The sequence below is a fragment of the Mobula hypostoma genome, chromosome X1 (assembly GCF_963921235.1).
Source record: "Mobula hypostoma chromosome X1, sMobHyp1.1, whole genome shotgun sequence".
Classification (NCBI taxonomy): Eukaryota; Metazoa; Chordata; class Chondrichthyes; order Myliobatiformes; family Myliobatidae; genus Mobula; species Mobula hypostoma.
The window spans coordinates 55573344-55592642 of NC_086128.1; the positions used below are offsets into that span (position 1 = coordinate 55573344).

A 19299-nucleotide genomic window follows, 5' to 3' on the forward strand; every position below is an offset into this window, starting at 1 on the left:
AGACAGACCCTGGATGCCCCATCCAAACTAATCCCACTTGGCAATATTTGGCCCATAACCTTCTAAATCTCTCCTTTCTATGTACCTGTCCAACTGTCTTTTAAATGTCATTCTTGTACCAGCTTCAACCATTTCCTCTACCCACTCATTCCACTTAGTGTGGTGGTTAGCACAATGCTTTACAGTACCAGCAACTCAGGTTCATTTCCCACCACTGTCTGTAAGGAGTTTGTATGTTCTCCCAATGACTACATGTGTTTCCTCCAGGTGCTCTGGTTTCCTCCCACATTCCAAAGATGTACCGGTTGGTAGGTTAATTGGTCTTTCTAAATTGTCCTGTGATTGGGCTATGGTTAAACCGGGTTTTGCTGAGCAGCACAGCCTAAAAGGCCAGAAGAGCCTATTCTACACTGTATCTCAATAAATAAATAAATAAAATGCCACCCTCTGTGTAAAAAAAAAGTTGCTCAAGTTCCAAATAAATCTGCCCCTCCCATCTTAAACCTATACCCTCTAGTTCTTGATTCCCAAATCTCGGGAAGAATACCCTATCTATGCACCTCATGGTTTAATGCACTCTTATAAGGTCACCTCAGTCTTCTATGATCCAGGGGATAGAGTCCTAGAATGTCCAAGCTCTCTCTATAATTCAGGCCCTTGATTTGTGGCAACATCGTCAATCTTTCCAGTTTAATAACGTATTTCCTAAAGAATATAAGGTTGAGGAAATCAGCGATGTGTTGATGAGTATTCCTGAACAAGCACAATGCGATACAGTAGAATAGAAAACCCTCTGGTGGAATTGTGATACCTCATCAGGCAGCAGTAAGAATGGCTAGACCTGGAGATCAGAGTCATTAAAAGAACAACTAGATTATGTACATCTACGACCAGTCTATTGAAGAAGATGGGGGTGAGGAGACACTCCCTCCAACAAGCAATCAAGTCCTTGTCAAATGCAGCAGAAGAAAGCAGGAATTGGATTTGGATTAAAAGGAGAGACAACAACTGGGCTGCAAGGTGAAGACAGGAGGGTATGGTACTGAAGGGGGTGTATCTGGGACGCCAGGTAGCACCGTTGAGCCCTCTGGAGACGTCGTGGGCTTATCAACGAAACGTCAAAGAAGGAGGGTGCTCACCTGATGACCCCGATGACGTACCTACCCTCCCTCCTTGTCACCACTCCAAGCCCACTGCCAACATCGAGAGTGCCGACTTACCATAGGGATTGAAACATCAAATCCTAGTAGCTCTACTGACAATCCATGGTGTTCACATTGAAGGTCTAATCAGAACTAATCTTGTTTTTTGTTGTATCCAAGAGGGGCGGTTGTATGTAGAGAACTGCAAGTGTTTTCAATCTTACCCCTTAAACATGTCCTCTTACCCCTTCTCCTCACCTGCTCACCACCTCTGGTGCCTCTCCTTCCCTTTTGCCCACAGTTATGTTTTGTTTCTCCAGAAACTAATTCAAAGAAAACATGGGAGCTGGGATAATTGTCGACTTAGTTTCTATTTCCTTTTCTTTTAGTGAGGTGCTCATATATGACATAGTAGCATGATGACATATGCCATTCATGTACTTCTTACATAACGAATTATGTAAACAACAAAGAATGCTCATTCGAATAATATATTTACAATATTACTCAAATATTACTGAAATATTATGTTTGTAAATGCACAACACTCCTTGCTTAGCTATAAATTCTGACTCAACACAGAATGCATCTCAACTCAAATATGTGACATATGGCTCTCTGAGCATCTTATTTATACACACTGTATACTACATAATACAACTACTATAATAGACATCCACAGCACAGTAAATTTTAAATTGTCTCATTCAGGCCGAAAGATTTAATTTCTGTGGAGGATTTCTTACTTTTGTGGGATAATATCTTTCCTGACAAATTGAGGGGAGGGGGTCACTGCTTGGCAGGTGAGACTTGTGGCTGTGAAACAATCTCAGGTTCTGGAGTCTCCTTCATGGTGGTTGTAGGAGTTGACTCTGGGACTGCAGGAAGTGATTCTGACAGCTCCTTGTCGCCAATGTTCTGTTTTGCAACTCCAGAGGCTAATCGAAAGAAAAACAGAGGAGCTGGAATAATTGTCTACTTAGTTTCTTTTTCCTTTTCTTTTAGTGGGGTGCTCACATATGTTTTAGAGGCATAAAGATTCATGTACCTTTTACATGTAACCCATAAAGAAGTATATAAACAAACAATATATACAATATTACCCAAATATTATTGAAATATTAAATACACTACAGTCCATTCTTCTTCAACCCTTTACTTGTCCAGGGGTTAAAGGATTGCATATGTGCATGGGTGGGAGGGAGAACTGGCTTTGTGGGCATGCTATGTTGGCATCAGGATGTGTGGCAATACCTCCAGCATACCCTTGGGTGTGTTGGTTGTTAATGCAAATGGCACATTTCACTGTATGTTTTGATGTACATGTGATAAATAAACTTCAATGTTAAAACTTCCACTTGTCACTTCGCAGTTTCTCATTTCATCCAACCTCCTGGTTTCACCCATCACTGCCAGCTTGTTCTCCTTACCCTCCCCCAACTTCTTATTCTGGCTTCTTCCCCCTTCCTCTCCAGTCCTGATAAAGGGTCTCAGCCTGAAACATCATCTGCTTGTTCCCCTTTATAGATACTGCCTGATCTGCTGAGCTCCCCCAGCATTTTGTGTGTGTTACTCTGGATTTCCAGCATCTGCAGAATCTCTCTTGCTTAGTACTTTCAATCTAGTCTGACAATTCTTTAAGGAGCCATTAAACGAATGACCTTCACTACCTCATGATGTAGAGCTAATAAAGTATCTCTGAATGTGAACATTGTGTGCAGCAGGAGAGCTGAACCTCAATGTCTGATGATTTAATTAACGAAATTAAATTACTGTGTTCTCTTACAGCAATAACGGAAGAGAGCCCAGCAGAGAAGAAGGGAAATCCCATGCACACTGGTGTGGTGGTGGGCATCGTGCTGGCAGTTATCGTGATCACTGTCATTATCCTAGTCGTCATCTATGTCAATAGTCATCCACTGTCTTCTGCAGCCTTATTTTTTATCGAGGTGGGCTAAAATTTCATCTATTTCACAATTAAATCCAAATCTTTGAATGTCTTCGATGAACACAAGTCAGAGTCAGATTTGTTATCACTAACATACACTCAGTGGCCACTTAATTACATACCTCCTGTACCTAATAAAGTGGTCACTGTGTACATGTTTGTGATCTTCTGCTGCTGTAGCCCACTTCAAGGTTCAACGTGTTGTACATTCAAAAATGCTCTTCTGCATACCACTAACATGTGGTTATTTGAGGTACTGTCACCTTCTTGTCAGCATGAACCAGTCTGGCCATTCTCCTCCGACCCCTCTCACTAACAAGGTGTTTGCGCCCACAGAACTGCCATTCACTGGATTTTTTTTTTGTTTTTTGCACCATTCTCTGTAAACACCAGAGAATGCTTGATTGGCACCTGAAGTATGTCAACTCTTGCAGGCTGCTCCCAGCACATCTCCGACAGAAGTGATGCACTTCACTGTGTGTTTCAATGTTTTGATGTATATGTGACAAATAAATCTAATCTATAGCCTTTAGTGAAAGACCCCATCCGATCTAAAATGGTCCTATTGCAGTTTATATTCCACCCATGATTTCTTTCCATTCTATTTTCAATCTTGCAGTATGTCTATTCTATTCCAGTTTCTGTCATAAACTCATCAAATTTCCTTTCTTTTTCCTGTGTTAATAAGGACAACCTCCTACTCATTTCCTCATTGGGTAATTTCACAGCTGCCTTGTATTAATGGCCCCTAGGTTTAACTTTTCTCACAAGTTAAAAATATTGCCTCTAAAGGACATCCTACCTCTGCCCAACCTATCAGTTTTCTAAACACAAGAGATTCTGAAAATACCAGAAGTCCAGACTAAGACACACAAAATGGACTCAGTAGGCTAGGCAGCATCTGTGCTGTTAACCTTCAATATTCTACAAGGTTGTCAGGGGACAATTTTTTGTCTTCTCTAAAGAACCATATGACTTCACACTGAAAGGAAGCTGTGAAGACATTTTCTCCATTGCTGTAGCCTCTTGACGTGCATTGAATGTTGGGATACAGGATATGGGGCAGCTCAGTAGCTTAGTGGGATGGCACAGTAGCATAGCAGTTAGCATAACACTTTACAGCGCCAGTGATTCATGTTCAATTCCCACCACTCTCTGTAAGAGCATACATTCTCCACACAGGTTTCTTCCAGGTTCTTTGGTTTCCTCCCATATATTAAAGACTTATGGGTTGGAGATAGTAGGTTGTGGGCATGGAATGTTGGTGTTGGAAGCATTGCAATATTTGCAGGCTTTAGAGCACTGATATGCAGAGAGATATAGATTTTTTTTATCTAGAGATACAGCATGGTAACCGGCCCTTCCAGCCGTATGAGTCCACACCACCCAATTATCAGATCTTGAAGTTCAAGTCCGTAGCTCCATGAAGGTTGCATCACAAGTGGATAGGGTGTTAAAGAAGGCATGCAATATGCTTGCCTTCATTCGTCAGGGCACTGAATATTAAAGATGGCAAGCCATTTTACATATTTATAAAACATCGGTTAGGTTGCATTTGGAGTATTGTGTGCAGTTCTGATCACCACACTATCGGAAGGATGTGGAGATGGTGCAGAAGAGGTTCACCAGCATGAGGAGAGGTTGGACTGACTTGGATTGTTTTATCAGGAGCGTCACAAGCTGAGGGGGCAACCTGACATAGAACAATTGAGAGGCAATCGGTAGGGTAGTTAGTCAGAGTTATAAACACAAGAGATTTGCATGAACATCAATCTCCCTAATTTACAGTAATTTCTCTCTCCCCCCACACACACACACACACTTTTCTCTCTTACCATTTCATAGAACATGGAACATGTTCTATTAAACCTGATTCTGATTCTGATTCTAACCCGCTGAGTTCCTCCAGCAGCTTTTTTTTATTTAAAAAGCTGTGCTGTAGGAACCTAATACTTCAGTCTGGTTTGAGATTTTAAATTATGACGGTTGTAACTCCATCATGTATGGTTCAGTGCATGGGCGTGAGAGAGAAAGAAAAAAAAGACAGAGACTCCTTTGAGAGTCCTGTGAAGAGAGCACAGCACTGCCAGACATATTATTCTTTAAACGAGAAGTCAAACTGGGGCAAAGTTCAAAGTTCAAAGTAAATTTATTATCAAAGTAGATACACACCACTATATACAACACTGAAATTCATTGCCTTGCAAGCGTTCACAATAAGTACAAGAAACACAATGGAATCAATGAAAGACCGCCTGCAACAGGATAGGCAGACAATCCATGTGCAAAAGACAACAAACTGCAAATACAAGAGGAAAGAAAAAATGTTAGGAATGAATATTGAGAACATGAGATAAAGAGTCTTTGAAAGAGTTGTGGGAACAGTGCAGTGATAGAATGAATGAAGCTGAGTGAAGTTATCCCCTCTGGGTTCAGAGCATGATGGTTGAGGGGTAGTAACTGTTCCTAAACCCGGTGGCATGGGTCCTGAAGCTCCTGTACGTCCTTCCTGATGGCATCAGCTAAAATAGGGCATGGTCTCAATGGTCGGGGTCCTTGATGATGGATGTCACTTTCCTGCTACAGTGCTCCATGTAGATGTGCTCAATGGTGGGAGGGCTTTACCCATGATTCTCTTAGACAAATGTAATAGATTTCATAGAATGAAATAAGAAAAAGTCTGTGGAATTTGTTGCCACAAGCAGCTGTGGAGGCCAAGTCATTGGGTGCAGAGATAGATAGATTCAAAGAACATAGAACATAGAATAGTACAGCACAGTACAGGCCCTTCGGCCCACAATGTTGCGCCCACCCTTAAACCCTGCCTCCCATATAACCCCCCACCTTAATTCCTCCATATACCCGTCTAGTAGTCTCTTAAATTTCCCTTTCTGGCTCCCCTCTTATCTCTTTGCTGATGACACTACATTGATCAGCCTTATCTCAAACAATAACGAGGTGGCCTAGAGGGAAGAAGTCATCTCTCTGACACAGTGGTGTCAAGTAAACAACCTCTCCGTCAATGTCGCAAAAACAAAAGAGCTGGTTGTGGACTGTAGGAGGAATGGAGACGGGTTACCCCCTATTGACATCAATGGATCTGGGGTTGAGAGGTTAAACAGCTTCAAGTTCCTCGGCATCCACATCACCGAGGACCTCACGTGGTCTGTACACACAAGCTGTGTGGTGAAAAAGGCACGCACAACAGCGCCTCCTTCACCTCAGACGGTTGAGGAAGTTTGGCATGAGCTCCCAAATCCTAAAAACTTTCTACAGAGGCACAAATGAGAGCATCCTGACTGGCTGCATCACTGCCTGGTACGGGAACTGTACTTCCCTTAATCACAGGACTCTGCAGAGACTGGTGCGGTCAGCCCAACGCATCTGTAGTTGTGAACTTCCCATGATTCAGGACATTTACAAAGAAAGGTGTGTAAAAAGGGCCCATAGGATCACTGGGGACCCAAACCATCCCAAGCACAATCTATTCCAGCTGCTACCATCTGGGAAGTGGTACCACAGCATTAAAGCTAGGACCAACAGGCTCCAGGACAGCTTCTTCCACCAGGCCATCAGACTGATAAACTCACAGTGATTTGAGTGTACTCTATATTACATTGACTGTTCTATTTATTATAAATTACTATGATTGCACATTGCACATTTAGATGGAGAAGTAATGTAAAGATTTTTACTCATCATGTATGTGAAGGATGTAAGAAATAAAGTCAATTCAATACCTCGCCATTATAAAAAGTGGCTTAGAATATATACAGTGCAGTGAACGGGGTAATACATAGAGGGAACTGACGAGAATAGTCGATCAGATTAACTGCCTGGGGGAAAATACTCAAGAAGGTAGCTCCAATGGATCAGATTGTGAAGCCAATGCATGACATGTTACTGGGCTGGAGAGACTCAGGCTCGATAGGGGCATTTGGCAGTCTTGGTTTTGTCAGCTAGTAGAGAGATACAGGCACCTGAGGGTCCACATCAGCCAAATCTCCAGCTTCTGTTCTCCCTGCAGTCCCTTCCACAGTCAACTCCTTGTACATTCAGGGGATTGCAATCACGTCTAATGTTTTTATCGTACAATTATAATCAGGAATAAATTACTACTTTTCAATCAGGGCTCAACATGGTGAGATGGAATATGACATTTCCAGTTATATATGTCAAAGCAAGATGCTGAGGATTTATTGAGGCAATTCATGAAGAAAGGAGACAGTAAATCACGAATCCTGCCTGCATTTAAAATCACAGGGACTTTCAAAGTGAGGCATACTTTCAGATTAAAAACAGTGAAATGCTTCCTTGTGTTACTTTCAGCCTAATTTGTTTACACTCAGACTCCATTTAAGATTTTTGATTTGGCTTTGAATCCGACATAATGAAATTCATTCACTATTGAATGCACAAAGTACATGATTTAGTACGGTAAGCACATTTTCTCTGTTCAAGTTCAAATTTCTTGTCATTCAACCATACACATGTATACCACCAAACAAAATAGCGTTTCTCCAGACTAAGGTGCACACACAGTACATATAACTCACACATAAAGTAATATCACTTCAAATAAATTAACAAACAATGAAATGTATTCCAGAAGACTGACATAAATGTCAATCTTCTGGAATGTATTTTAATACTTGTTAATTTATTCTGAGATACAAATCTATTGATTTAAGTGGAACCTAATTTCAGAAGGGAAGTTCAAAGCACATACATTTCCACATTCAAGTTGATTTTTTAAAATTCCCCCTGTTAAGTATTTTCCCATCAATATTACATAATATATATGCAGCGGCCTCTTTATCAGGTACATTGTTTATTAATGCAAATATCCAATCAGCCAATCATGTGGCAGCAACTCAATGCATAAAAGCATGCAGATATGGTCAGGAGGTTCAGTTGTTGTTCAGACCAAACATCAGAATGGGGAAGAAATGTGATCAACTCACACAAAAATTGCTGGTGAATGCAGCAGGCCAGGCAGCATCTGTAGGAAGAGGTACAGTCGACATTTTGGGCCTCCTGACCAGCATTTTTTGTGTGTGTTGCTTAAATTTCCAGGTTTCCTCGTGCAGGAATCTGCAGGTTTCCTCGTGTCTGCGTTTTTAAAGAAATGTGGTTGGTGGCTTTGACCGTGAAATGATTATTAGTTGGAGCCAGACGGGAATGGTTTGTGTATCTCAGAAACTGCTGATCTCCTGTGATTTTAATGCACTTACAAAGTATGGTGCGAAAAACAAAAAAACATCCAGTGAGCACCAGTTCTGTGGATGAAAATGCCTTGTTAATGAGTGATCAGAGGAGAATGGCCAGACTGGTTCAAGTTTACAGGAAGGCAAAATAACTCAAATAACCACGCACTACAACAGTGGTGTGTGGAAGAGCATTTCTGAATGCACAACACATCAAACCTTGGAGTGGATGGGCTACAGCAGCAGAAGACCATGAACATACACGAAGTGGCCACTTTATTAGTTATCTACTGGACCTAATAAAGTAGCCACTGAGTGTATAACAGAGACAGAATTTATTCTGTGAGTAGCTACAATAAAAGTGAGTGCGCCAGTGGGTTATCTCTCCCCAGTTGCCTGTTATCAATGCTGGTGAACAGGTGGGACAACGAAGCACTGTATTAAGATCAGAGCCAAGCTATTCAGGTGAGAATTTTTGAAATGCTTTTCTTGCAGAAGCTGTTAAGAATATCAGTTTCTGTTTAAAAAGGATTGGTAAGTGCAAACTTAATTTAATGTTTAAATCTGAACCTGATAGATTTCTGCTGATAAAGGGAAAGGAGCCAAAGCTATAGATTACAGATTAATCACATTGAATGGAAGAACAGCTCCAAGGATCCTTGGAGTTCCTGTACCTCATGCAGAATGTTTTAAAATGTAACCATTGTTTGAACATAGAACATTACAGCACAGTAAAGGCCTTTCTGCCCACAATGTTGTGCTGACCCTTTAACCAAGATCATTCTAACCCTTCGCTCCCACATAAACCTCCATTTTTCTATCATCCATGTGCCTATCTAAGAGTCACTTAAATGTCCCTAATGCAGCGGTCCCCAACCACCGGGCTGCGGACCGGTACCGGGCCGTAAAGCACGTGCTACTGGGCCGCAAAGAAATGATATGGTTTGGCGATATGAGTCAGCTGCACCTTTCCTCGTTCCCTGTCACGCCCACTGTTGAACTTGAACACACGCGAGGTCATTACCCGCGCATCATCCATGTCAGCGCGGGAAGAAGTTCAACTCCTCGAGCTTGCAAATGACGGCGTGCTGAAAAGTATGTTTGACATAACATCTTTGCCGGCATTCGGGATCAAAGTCAAGGCTAAATATTCTGAGATAGTCACGAAAGCACTGAAAATGTTGCTTCCATTTCCAACGTATCTCTGCAAAGCGGGCTTTTCTGCAATGAATGCAACGAAAACTAAATTGCGGAATTGGCTGGACATGAGGAACCCCCTTCGAGTATTGCTGTCTCCCATCATCCCTCGATGGGACCGTCTTGTTGCAGGGAAACAAGCCCAGGGCTCCCACTGATTCAGCGATATTGATGTGTTGCAATGATTTTATATGTTCATACGAGGAAAATATGTGCTGTGTGTTTAATATCCAAACGTTACTTAAAATGTTATGATGCTATTGACTTATGTGACTTATAATTGACTTATTCATGCACTGTGTTACATAAAACCTAAAATAACACTAACATGTAGTAAAAGCAGGAATGATATGATACACAGCCTATATAAAGTAGAAATAATGTATGTACAGTGTAGTTTCACCGAACAGAATTGCCAAAAATAATTTGTAGGAAAAAATGGGCACGTACCGCATGCGCATGTCACGCATGTGCACATAACCCTACCCCCTGCTCCCCCCGCCCCGGGTCGGCCGGTCCGCAAGAATATTGTCAATATTAAACCAGTCCGCAGTGCAAAAAAGGTTGGGGACCCCTGCCCTAATGCATCGGCCTCCAACACCACTGGCAGTGCATTCCACTCTGTGTAAAAAACTACTTCTGATAGTCCCCCTATATTTTCCTCCAGTCAGCTTAAAATTATGCCCTCTTGTATTAGCCCTTTCTGACCTGCAAAATGGGTACTGGCAGTCCACTCTATCTACACCTGTTATCACCTTTTATACATCTATCAAATTGCCTCTTGTCCTCCTTCGCTCCAAAGAAAAAAGCCCTAGCTGCTAGGGTTAATTCGCACTGTGCAATGGAATGCTGTGTAAGTAGGCCTCAGGTCTGCACAGGGTTAGCTGATCTCACTTTGGATCACGCTACAGCTTTCTTCCGTCTGGTAGATTAATGTGATGTATCTCCAAGACGGTCAGCCAACTTACATTCTCAAGGGAGTTATGGCCAAATTGGAAAATATCCAAGAAGCAATCTTTCCAATATGCAGGTGACCCTCAATGTTTCTCATGACACACTTTAAGTTCAATCCTGACATGACAGTGTCAGTGACAGAACATTGCACTTTAACAAAGCCTATGCCAGATGCAGTATTGTAAATCAAAATGAATGATTCCATCATTGGCACTGACTACAATCCAGAGAATACCTGATGCCTTGTATCTGAGCTCATGATTGTCCAAGCTCTTATCACGAGGTTCCAGTGTTTCATACTTGGGAATACTCAATACAGCTCCCTCAGCAGAAAGCAAAATAAGCCAACACTTTACAGCTGGAAAGGGGATACCACAGTGATTTGATAAAGCCCTGATAAATCTCTAATTCTTACAGCAAAAAGAAAAATAACAGAAGTATTTTTTTAGGACAAATACATAGTTCACTGAAAGTTGAGCTTAGGTCACCCTGCTATAGGAAAGATGTCATCAAGCTGGAAAGAGTGCAGAAAGTGATAAACACAAGAGATTCTGCAGATGCTGGAAATCCAGGGAATAAACACAAAATGCTGGAGGAACTCAGCAGGTCAGGCAGCGTTTATGGAGAGGATAAACTGTCAATGTTTCAGGCCAAGACCCTTCATCAGAACTGGAAAGGAAGGGGTAAAGAAAGGGTAAGAAGGTTGGGGTGGGGGGAAGAGAGAATGAGAACATATTGGCAGGAGATATAGAAGTTTATAAAATCATGAGGGACATACAAAGGGTTAAAGCACACAGTTCTTTACCCAGGGTTGGGGTCTCAGGAGCTAGAGGGCACAGGTTTAAGATGAGAGGGGAGAGATTTAATAGGAACCTGAGGGACAACTTTTTCACACAGAGGGTGGTGGTGCTGTGGGTACATGGAACAAGCTGCCAGGGAAGTGGTTGAGATGGGTACAATAACAGCATTTAAACAATATATGAGCAAGTACGTACACAGATAGGAAAGGTTAGAGCAATATGGGCAATCACAGGCAAAAAAGGGACTTGCTTAGATGGGAATCACGGTCAGAATCAGGTTTATTGTTATTGACATAAGTTGCAAAATTTATTGTTTTGTGGCAGCAGTGCAATAAAAAAGAAACTGAGCGAAACAGGAACAGCAACACATGTTCCCTGTAACCTCACTTGCCTATAAGATCAAAGTACTGGTATGTTACCATACACTACCCTGAGACTCATTTTCTTACAGGCATTTACAGAGAAAAAGAAATATGATAGAATTTATGAAAAACTACACATAAACAAAGACTAGCAAAAAACCAATGTGCAAAAGAAGATAAACTGTGCAAATAAAAAATACTGAGAACATGAATTGCAAAGAGTCTTTGAAAGTGGGTCTGCAGCTCATTGAATCAGTTCAGAGTTGTGATGAGTGAATGAAGTGATCCATGCTAGTTCAAGAACCTAATGGTTAAAGGGTAATAACTGTTTGTTAACCTGCTGGTGTGGAACGTAAGGCTCAGTGCCTCCTGTCCGATGGTAGTAGTGTGAAGAGGGCATAACCTGGATGGTGGGGGTATTTGATGATGGATTCTGTTCTCTTGTGGCAGCACTCCATATAAATGAACTTATTGGAGGGGAGGGCTTTTCCTGTGATAGATTCAGTTGTATTCACTACTTTCTGTAGATTTTTCCATTCCTGGGCATTGGTGATTTCATATCAGACCATGATGCAACCAGTTGGAATACTCTCCACTGTGCATCTCTAGATGTTTGTCAAAGTCTTTGGTACATAGTTAAAGTTTTTGTGAAGGCTCAATCATTTGAATTCTCAATCATGACAAGTTTTTCTAGAAGGTGAGTTTAAAAGAGATTTAAACTTTCCAATGGTAAAGAAACAACTGACAGTCGTAAGCATTGGAACTACTCTGGGGATATCAGTGGATGAGAATGAGAAAGAAAAATTAGTCTGGGGATTTAGTAATTTCATCATGGCCTGATACAACAAGAGGAGAAATTGAAATAGAAATAAATGCAGTAGTGTGGCAATTAGTGAAATGCTATTACAGCACTAGTGACCCTGGTTCAATTCCACCACTGTCTGCGAGGAGTTTGTAAGTTCCCTCCGTGTCCCCGTGGGTTTCCTCCGGGTGCTTCAATTTCCTCCCTCAGTCCAAAATCGATTCAGGCAGATGGGGCTCACCAGCCATAGTTGGCAGCTCATCGAGGAAAAGGAAAACTCTGATCTCAAACCTCTGCTGCCTTGCAGCTATACTCACATGCAGATATACTAATACAGGGTTAGTTAATTAATTGGTCACATGGGTTTAATTGGGCAGTGTGGGCTCATTTGGCCAGAAGGGCCTGTTACTGTACTGTATCTCTAAATAAAAACCATAAATAAAAAGTATTTGAGAAACTGAAGGAATTGTGAAAACCTATGATTACTTTAATAAATAGAATTGGGAGAAATTATTTATAATAGTCTGTGACTCTGTAGCTATCTGGAATAAACTCTGATCACCAACTCCGATCTGTACTATCTGCACAGGTATCTAGATTGTTGCTCCATTGAGGTGGTTGGGCAAAGGTAAAGACCTTCATAATATCCAGCACTGGGGACCAAAGGCAAATTTCTCCTCTCTATAGGCAATCCTAAAAGGATTAAAAATATCATAAGAGGAAGGATTTATTTTTAACTTGATGGTAAGGATTAGCAGAAACAGTGACAGAGCAGAATTTAAAATCACTTAAAAAATATAAATGGATGCATATTTGAAAATATAGTGGAACTTAAAAGGGTACAAAAGAAGAGCAGAGAACTGTAACTAACTGGTTACCTCCTTCAGAGGGATGACACAGCCCCCAAATCCTCAGTCTGTGCTCTATGGAGAGGAATAAGTAGTCGACATTTCAGGCCCAGACCCTTCATCATGACTCCTGATGGAGGGTCTCAGCCTGAAGCAATGACTGTTTATTCCTCTGCATGGACACTGCCTGGCCTGCTGAGTTCCTCCAGCATTTTGTATGTGTGTGTTACTCTGGATTTCCAGTGTCTGCAGAACCTCTGTGTATGCTCTAAATATGATAAGCACCAAGAAATTGTTTTTCAAATGTACTTATCATGCAATCAGTATTTTCAAAAAGATTGGCAATCTATAACATTCTTCTGAAGGCACAACTTACCCTTGTTCATACTACAAGTAGATTGTACTCTTGGGAATCTTTGGTATTAATTTTGAATGTTAATTTATTTGCAATTGGGTCATATTTCTTTTATTGTAACATTTAGGTGCTAATGAAAAGAAAATTGGCACATCAAATGATCCCAGTGTCGCAAATTAATAAAATATCTGTCCAATGGGAGCTATTATTTTCTAGCTTCTCTAATAAGATTTTAGTTTTGACTGGCAAACACCAGGCTGAATCATGTGGGGCTTACTGTTTTTTCAGAAGTCTATAACTCCTGTTGTCAACTCAAGATGGTTCTTTAAGGTTGTCATAGCCAGAGGGGTGAGGGGTAGTGAGGACAAGCTCCCACTATCTATTAACTACTCCCAGTGGTGTGCTTCTTAAATAGCCTCTGACAAGCAAGTCCAGTTCTTGGCCTTCACATGTGACTGAGCCCAGCGGAACCATTTCCACTAACAGGTTACTGACATCTTAAAACCAGTTGATTCAGACAGATAATGTTCATCAGACATGGTTGGCAGCTCATCTAGGAGAAGGAAAGCTCTGATCTCCGCAGCTATACCCGCATGGAGAAGGCTTCAGGAGTAAACCCCAAGTGAAAGTCCAGATCTGGAGTCCCTATGTTGAGTCCAATGCTGATTGACAACTCCTGTGATGCTGTGGTACTGAACTATATCAGTCTCTGCCGTTCCTTAGGATTCATCAGCCATGTGAAGAAGAGGAACCTGCTGCACGGGCAACAGCTTTCTCTCCATACCTTACTGCCCTGACTTGTCTATACAAACAGATAGCTAGGATGCAACATTCATTGTCGACGCTGACCAATAGAGGCCTCCCAATTCAAGATTCAAGATTCAAGATTGTGTAATGTTATTTCCAGTACATAAATGTAAAGGAGAATGAAATAATTGTTACTCCAGATCTGATGCAGTACAATAAAAGACAGTAAGATAAAGGACACAATAATAACGAAATAGAATAAATATAAATACATAAGATAGCTTATATACATCAATTACTTGTACGTAAATAAAATGACGCTAGGTACGGGAGTGTCTACGTAATGTGACTGACAGGAAATGATAGAGAAGTGGTGGTGGGTGCTATGGAGGGGAGGATTAGTGGTCCTTTCTCCTCTCCTATCAGATTCCTTCTTCTTCAGCACTTTACCTTTTTCACCTATCACCTCCCAGCTTCTCACTTTATCCTCCCTCCCCCACCCACCTGGCTTCATCTTTTCCCTTCTAGCTTGTACTCCTTCCCCTCCCTCCCCCACCCACCTTCTTATTCTGGATTCTTGCCCCTTCCTTTCCAGTCCTGATGAAACTGTGCTTTGTTTAACTCCTGAAATGATTCACAGAACAGAACATGGTGCTCTGCATTTGGCCAAATCAATCCTGTGCAGAAGTTAAAGTTGAGGAATTTCCCATCGAATATCACTGTGGGAGCATCTTAGCCACAGAGAGCACTGTGGCTCAAGAAACTGGCTCAGCATCATTTTCTCAATTCTTTCTGGTTGACTGCCGGTGATTAGTAGTGCTCTGTGGGTGTAGAACTCAGGACTGCTTCTTTCCATGTAATATGTCAATGATCTGGATTTTGTCATATGTCATTTGGTGGTTTTGTAGCCAAGTCTGCGGACAGTACAAAGACAGGTGGAGGAGTGGATCGTGTTAAGGAAGCAGGGAGTCTGCAGAAGGACTTGGACAGATCGGGAGAAAGGGTAAAGAAGTGACAGATGAAATACAATATGGAATATAATGTTGGAAAGTGTATGCACATGCATTTTGATAGAAGAAATAAAGGTACAGCCTATTTTCTAAACAGGGAGAAAATTCAAAAATCAGAGGTGTAAAAGGACTTGGAAACCCTAGTGCAGGATTCCCTAACGGTTAACTTTGAGTCGGTGGTAAGGAAGGCAAATGAAGCATTAGCATTCCTTTCCAGAGGACTCGAATATTAAAGCAATGATGTAACACTGAGGCTTTATAAGGCATTGGTCAGACCACACTTGGAGTATTATGATCAGTTTTCGGCCCCTTATCTATGAAAAGATGTGCTTGCATTGGAGAGGATCCAGAGGAGGTTCATGAGAATGATTCCAAGAATGAAAAGGTTAATGTATGAGAAGCATTTGATGGCTCTGGGCCTGTACTCACTGGAGTTTAGAAAAATGAGGGGAAATCTGATTGAAACCTATTGAATCGGTGGCACATCAGTTGAAACTGTGAGCAGTTTCAAACTCTTGGGAGTGCACATCTCACACAACCTCTCATGGTCCCTGAACACATTTACACAATCAGGAATGCTCACCAATGCCTCTACATTCAGAAGAGGCTGAAGAGAGCTGGACTATGCACATCTATACTCACGTCATTCTACAAGTACACAGTTGACAGCATCCTAACAAGTTACATCACCACATGGTATGGAAACTGTTCCAACACATCGCTGACATCAGCTGACCAACCATCAAGGACTTCTATACAGAAAGGTGCTGGGAAAAGGCCTGTAACGTCATAAAGGGGAAGAGGCTAAGTAGCATCCACACCAGGACCACCTGACTGAGAAACTGGTAATTTCCCAAAGCAGTAAGGCTGATCAACACCTCCACCCACTAACCCACCCCTCCACACCCCCAACCACCACTACTTTATCATTTCCCATCAGAGTCACCTTATGTACAGACACTCCTGTGCCTAGCATCATTTTATGTACTGTATATAACCTATCTTACGTATTTATAGTCAATGTGTTTTTATTATTGAGTTCTTTGTCTTATTGTGTTTTTTAATACTACGTTGCATCTGGAGTAAACATATAATAATTACAGCATGGAAACAGGCCACTTTGGCCCTTCTAGTCTATGCTGAACTCTTACTCTCACCTAGTCCCACCAACCTGCACTCAGCCCGTAACCCTCCATTCCCTTCCTGTCCATATATCTACCCAATTTAACTTTAAATGACAACATCAAACCTGCCTCAACCACTTCTGCTGGAAGCTCGTTCCACACAGCTACCACTCTCTGAGTAAAGAAGTTCCCCCTCATGTTACCCCTAAACTTTTGCCCCTTAACTCTCAACTCATGTCCTCTTGTTTGAATCTCCCCCACTCTCAATGGAAAAAGCCTATCCATGTTAACTCTATCTATCCCCCTCATAATTTTAAATGCCTCTATTAAGTCCCCCCTCAAGCTTCTATGCTCCAAAGAATAAAGGCCTAACTTGTTCAACCTTTCTCTGTAACTTAGGAGACGAAACCCAGGCAACTTTCTAGTAGATCTCCTCTGTACTCTCTCAATTTTATTGATATCTTTCCTATAATTCAGTGACCAGAACTGCAGACAGTACTCCAAATTTGGCCTTACCAACGCCTTATACAATTTCAACATTACATCCCAACTCCTATACTCAATGTTCTGATTAATAAAGGCCAGCATATCAAAAGCTTTCTTCACCACCCTATCCACATGAGGTTCCACCTTCAGGGAACTATGCACCATTATTCCTAGATCCCTCTATTCTACTGCATTCTTCAATGCCCTACCATTTACCATGTATGTCCTATTTTGATTAGTCCTACCAAAATGTAGCACCTCACATTTATCAGCATTAAACTCCATCTGCCATCTTTCAGCCCACTCTTCTAAGTGGTCTAAATCTCTCTGCAAGCTTTGAAAACCTACTTCATTATCCACAACTCCACCTATCTTATTGTCATCTGCATACTTACTAATCCAATTTGCCACCCCATCATCCAGATCATTGATATACATGACAAACAAGTAACAATTATTTTGTCAACATGAGGAAATCTGCAGATGCTGGAATTTCAAGCAACACACATAAAAATTGCTGGTGAATGCAGCAGGCCAGGCAGCATCTCTAGGAAGAGGTACAGTCGACATTTCGGGCCGAGACCCTTCGTCAGGACAAACTGAAAGAAGAGGTAGTAAGAGATTTGAAATTGGGAGGGGGAGGGGGAGATCCAAAATGATAGGAGAAGACAAGAAGGGGAAGGGATGGAGCTAAGAGCTGAAAAGTTGATTGGCAAAAGGGATATGAGAGGATCATGGGATGGACGGGAGGCCTAGGGAGAAAGAAAGGGGGAGGGGGGAAGCCCAGAGGATGGGCAAGGAGTATAGTGAGAAGGACAGAGGGAGAAAAAGGAGAGTGAGAGAAAGAATGTGTGTATATAAATAAATAATGGATGGGGTACGAGGGGGAGGTGGGGCATTAGCGAAAGTTAGAGAAGTCAATGTTCATGCCATCAGGTTGGAGGCTACCCAGACGGAATATAAGGTGTTGTTCCTCCAACCTGAGTGGGACTTCATCTTGACAGTAGAGGAGGCCGTAGATAGACATGTCAGAATGGGAATGGGACATGGAATTAAAATGTGTGGCCACTGGGAGGTGTTCATGGAAACAGTCTCCCAGCCTGCGTTGGGTCTCACCTATATAGGAAGCCGCATCAGGAGCACTGGACGCAGGACATCACCCCAGCCGACTCACAGCTGAAGTGTCGCCTCACCTGGAAGGACTGTCTGGGGCCCTGAATGGTGGTAAGGGAGGAAGTGTAAGGGCATGTGTAGCACTTGTTCTCCTTACAAGGATAAGTGCCGGGAGGGAGATAGGTGGGAAGGGATGGTGGGGACGAATGCACAAGGGAGTCGCATAGAGAGCGATCCCTGCGGAAAGCAGGGGGGGGAGGGAAAGGTGTGCTTAGTGGTGGGATCCCGTTGGAGGTGGCAGAAGTTATGGAGAATAATATGTTGGACCCGGAGACTGGTGGGGTGGTAGGTGAGGACAAGGGGAACCGTATTCCAAGTGGGGTGGCGGGAGGATGGAGTGAGAGCAGATGTACGTGAAATGGGGGAGATGCGTATGAGAGCAGAGTTGATGGTGGAGGAAGGGAAGCCCCTTTCTTTAAAAAAGGAGGACATCTCCTTCGTTCTGGAATGAAAAGCCTCATCCTGAGAGCAGATGCGGTGGAGACGGAGGAATTGCGAGAAGGGGATGGCGTTTTTGCAAGAGACAGGGTGGGAAGAGGAATAGTCCAGGTAGCTGTGAGAGTCCGTAGGCTTATAGTAGACATCAGTAGATAAGCTGTCTCCAGAGATAGAGACAGAAAGATCTAGAAAGGGGAGGGAGGTGTCGGAAATGGACCAGGTAAACTTGAGGGCAGGGTGAAAGTTGGAGGGAAAGTTAATGAAGTCAACGAGCTCAGCATGCGTGCAGGAAGCAGTGCCAATGCAGTCGTCGATGTAGCGAAGGAAAAGTGGGGGACAGATACCAGTATCGGCTTGGAACATGGACTGTTCCACAAAGCCAACAAAAAGGCAGGCATAGCTGGGACCCATATGAGGGCCCATGGCTACACCTTTAGTTTGGAGGAAGTGGGAGGAGCCAAAGGAGAAATTATTAAGAGTAAGGACTAATTCCACTAGACGGAGCAGAGTGGTGGTAGAGGGGGAACTGGTTAGGTCTGGAATCCAAAAAGAAGCAGAGAGCTTTGAGACCTTCCTGGTGGGGGATGGAAGTATATAGGGACTGGACATCAATGGTGAAAATAAAGCAGTGGGAGCCAGGGAACTTAAAATCATCGAAAAGATTCAGAGCGTGAGAAGTGTCACGAACATAGGTAGGAAGGGATTG

General features: G+C 42.4%; 1 protein-coding gene across 1 annotated transcript in view; it reads left to right on the forward strand.

The window, feature by feature from the left end:
* Positions 1–19299, forward strand: part of LOC134340289 (plexin domain-containing protein 1-like) — a 536023-nt gene that overhangs the window by 508750 nt on the left and 7974 nt on the right. Inside the window, exon 13 of the mRNA XM_063037340.1 lies at positions 2931–3091. Within this exon, the coding sequence (XP_062893410.1) occupies positions 2931–3091 (161 nt within the window). The remainder of the gene's footprint in view (positions 1–2930; positions 3092–19299) is intronic.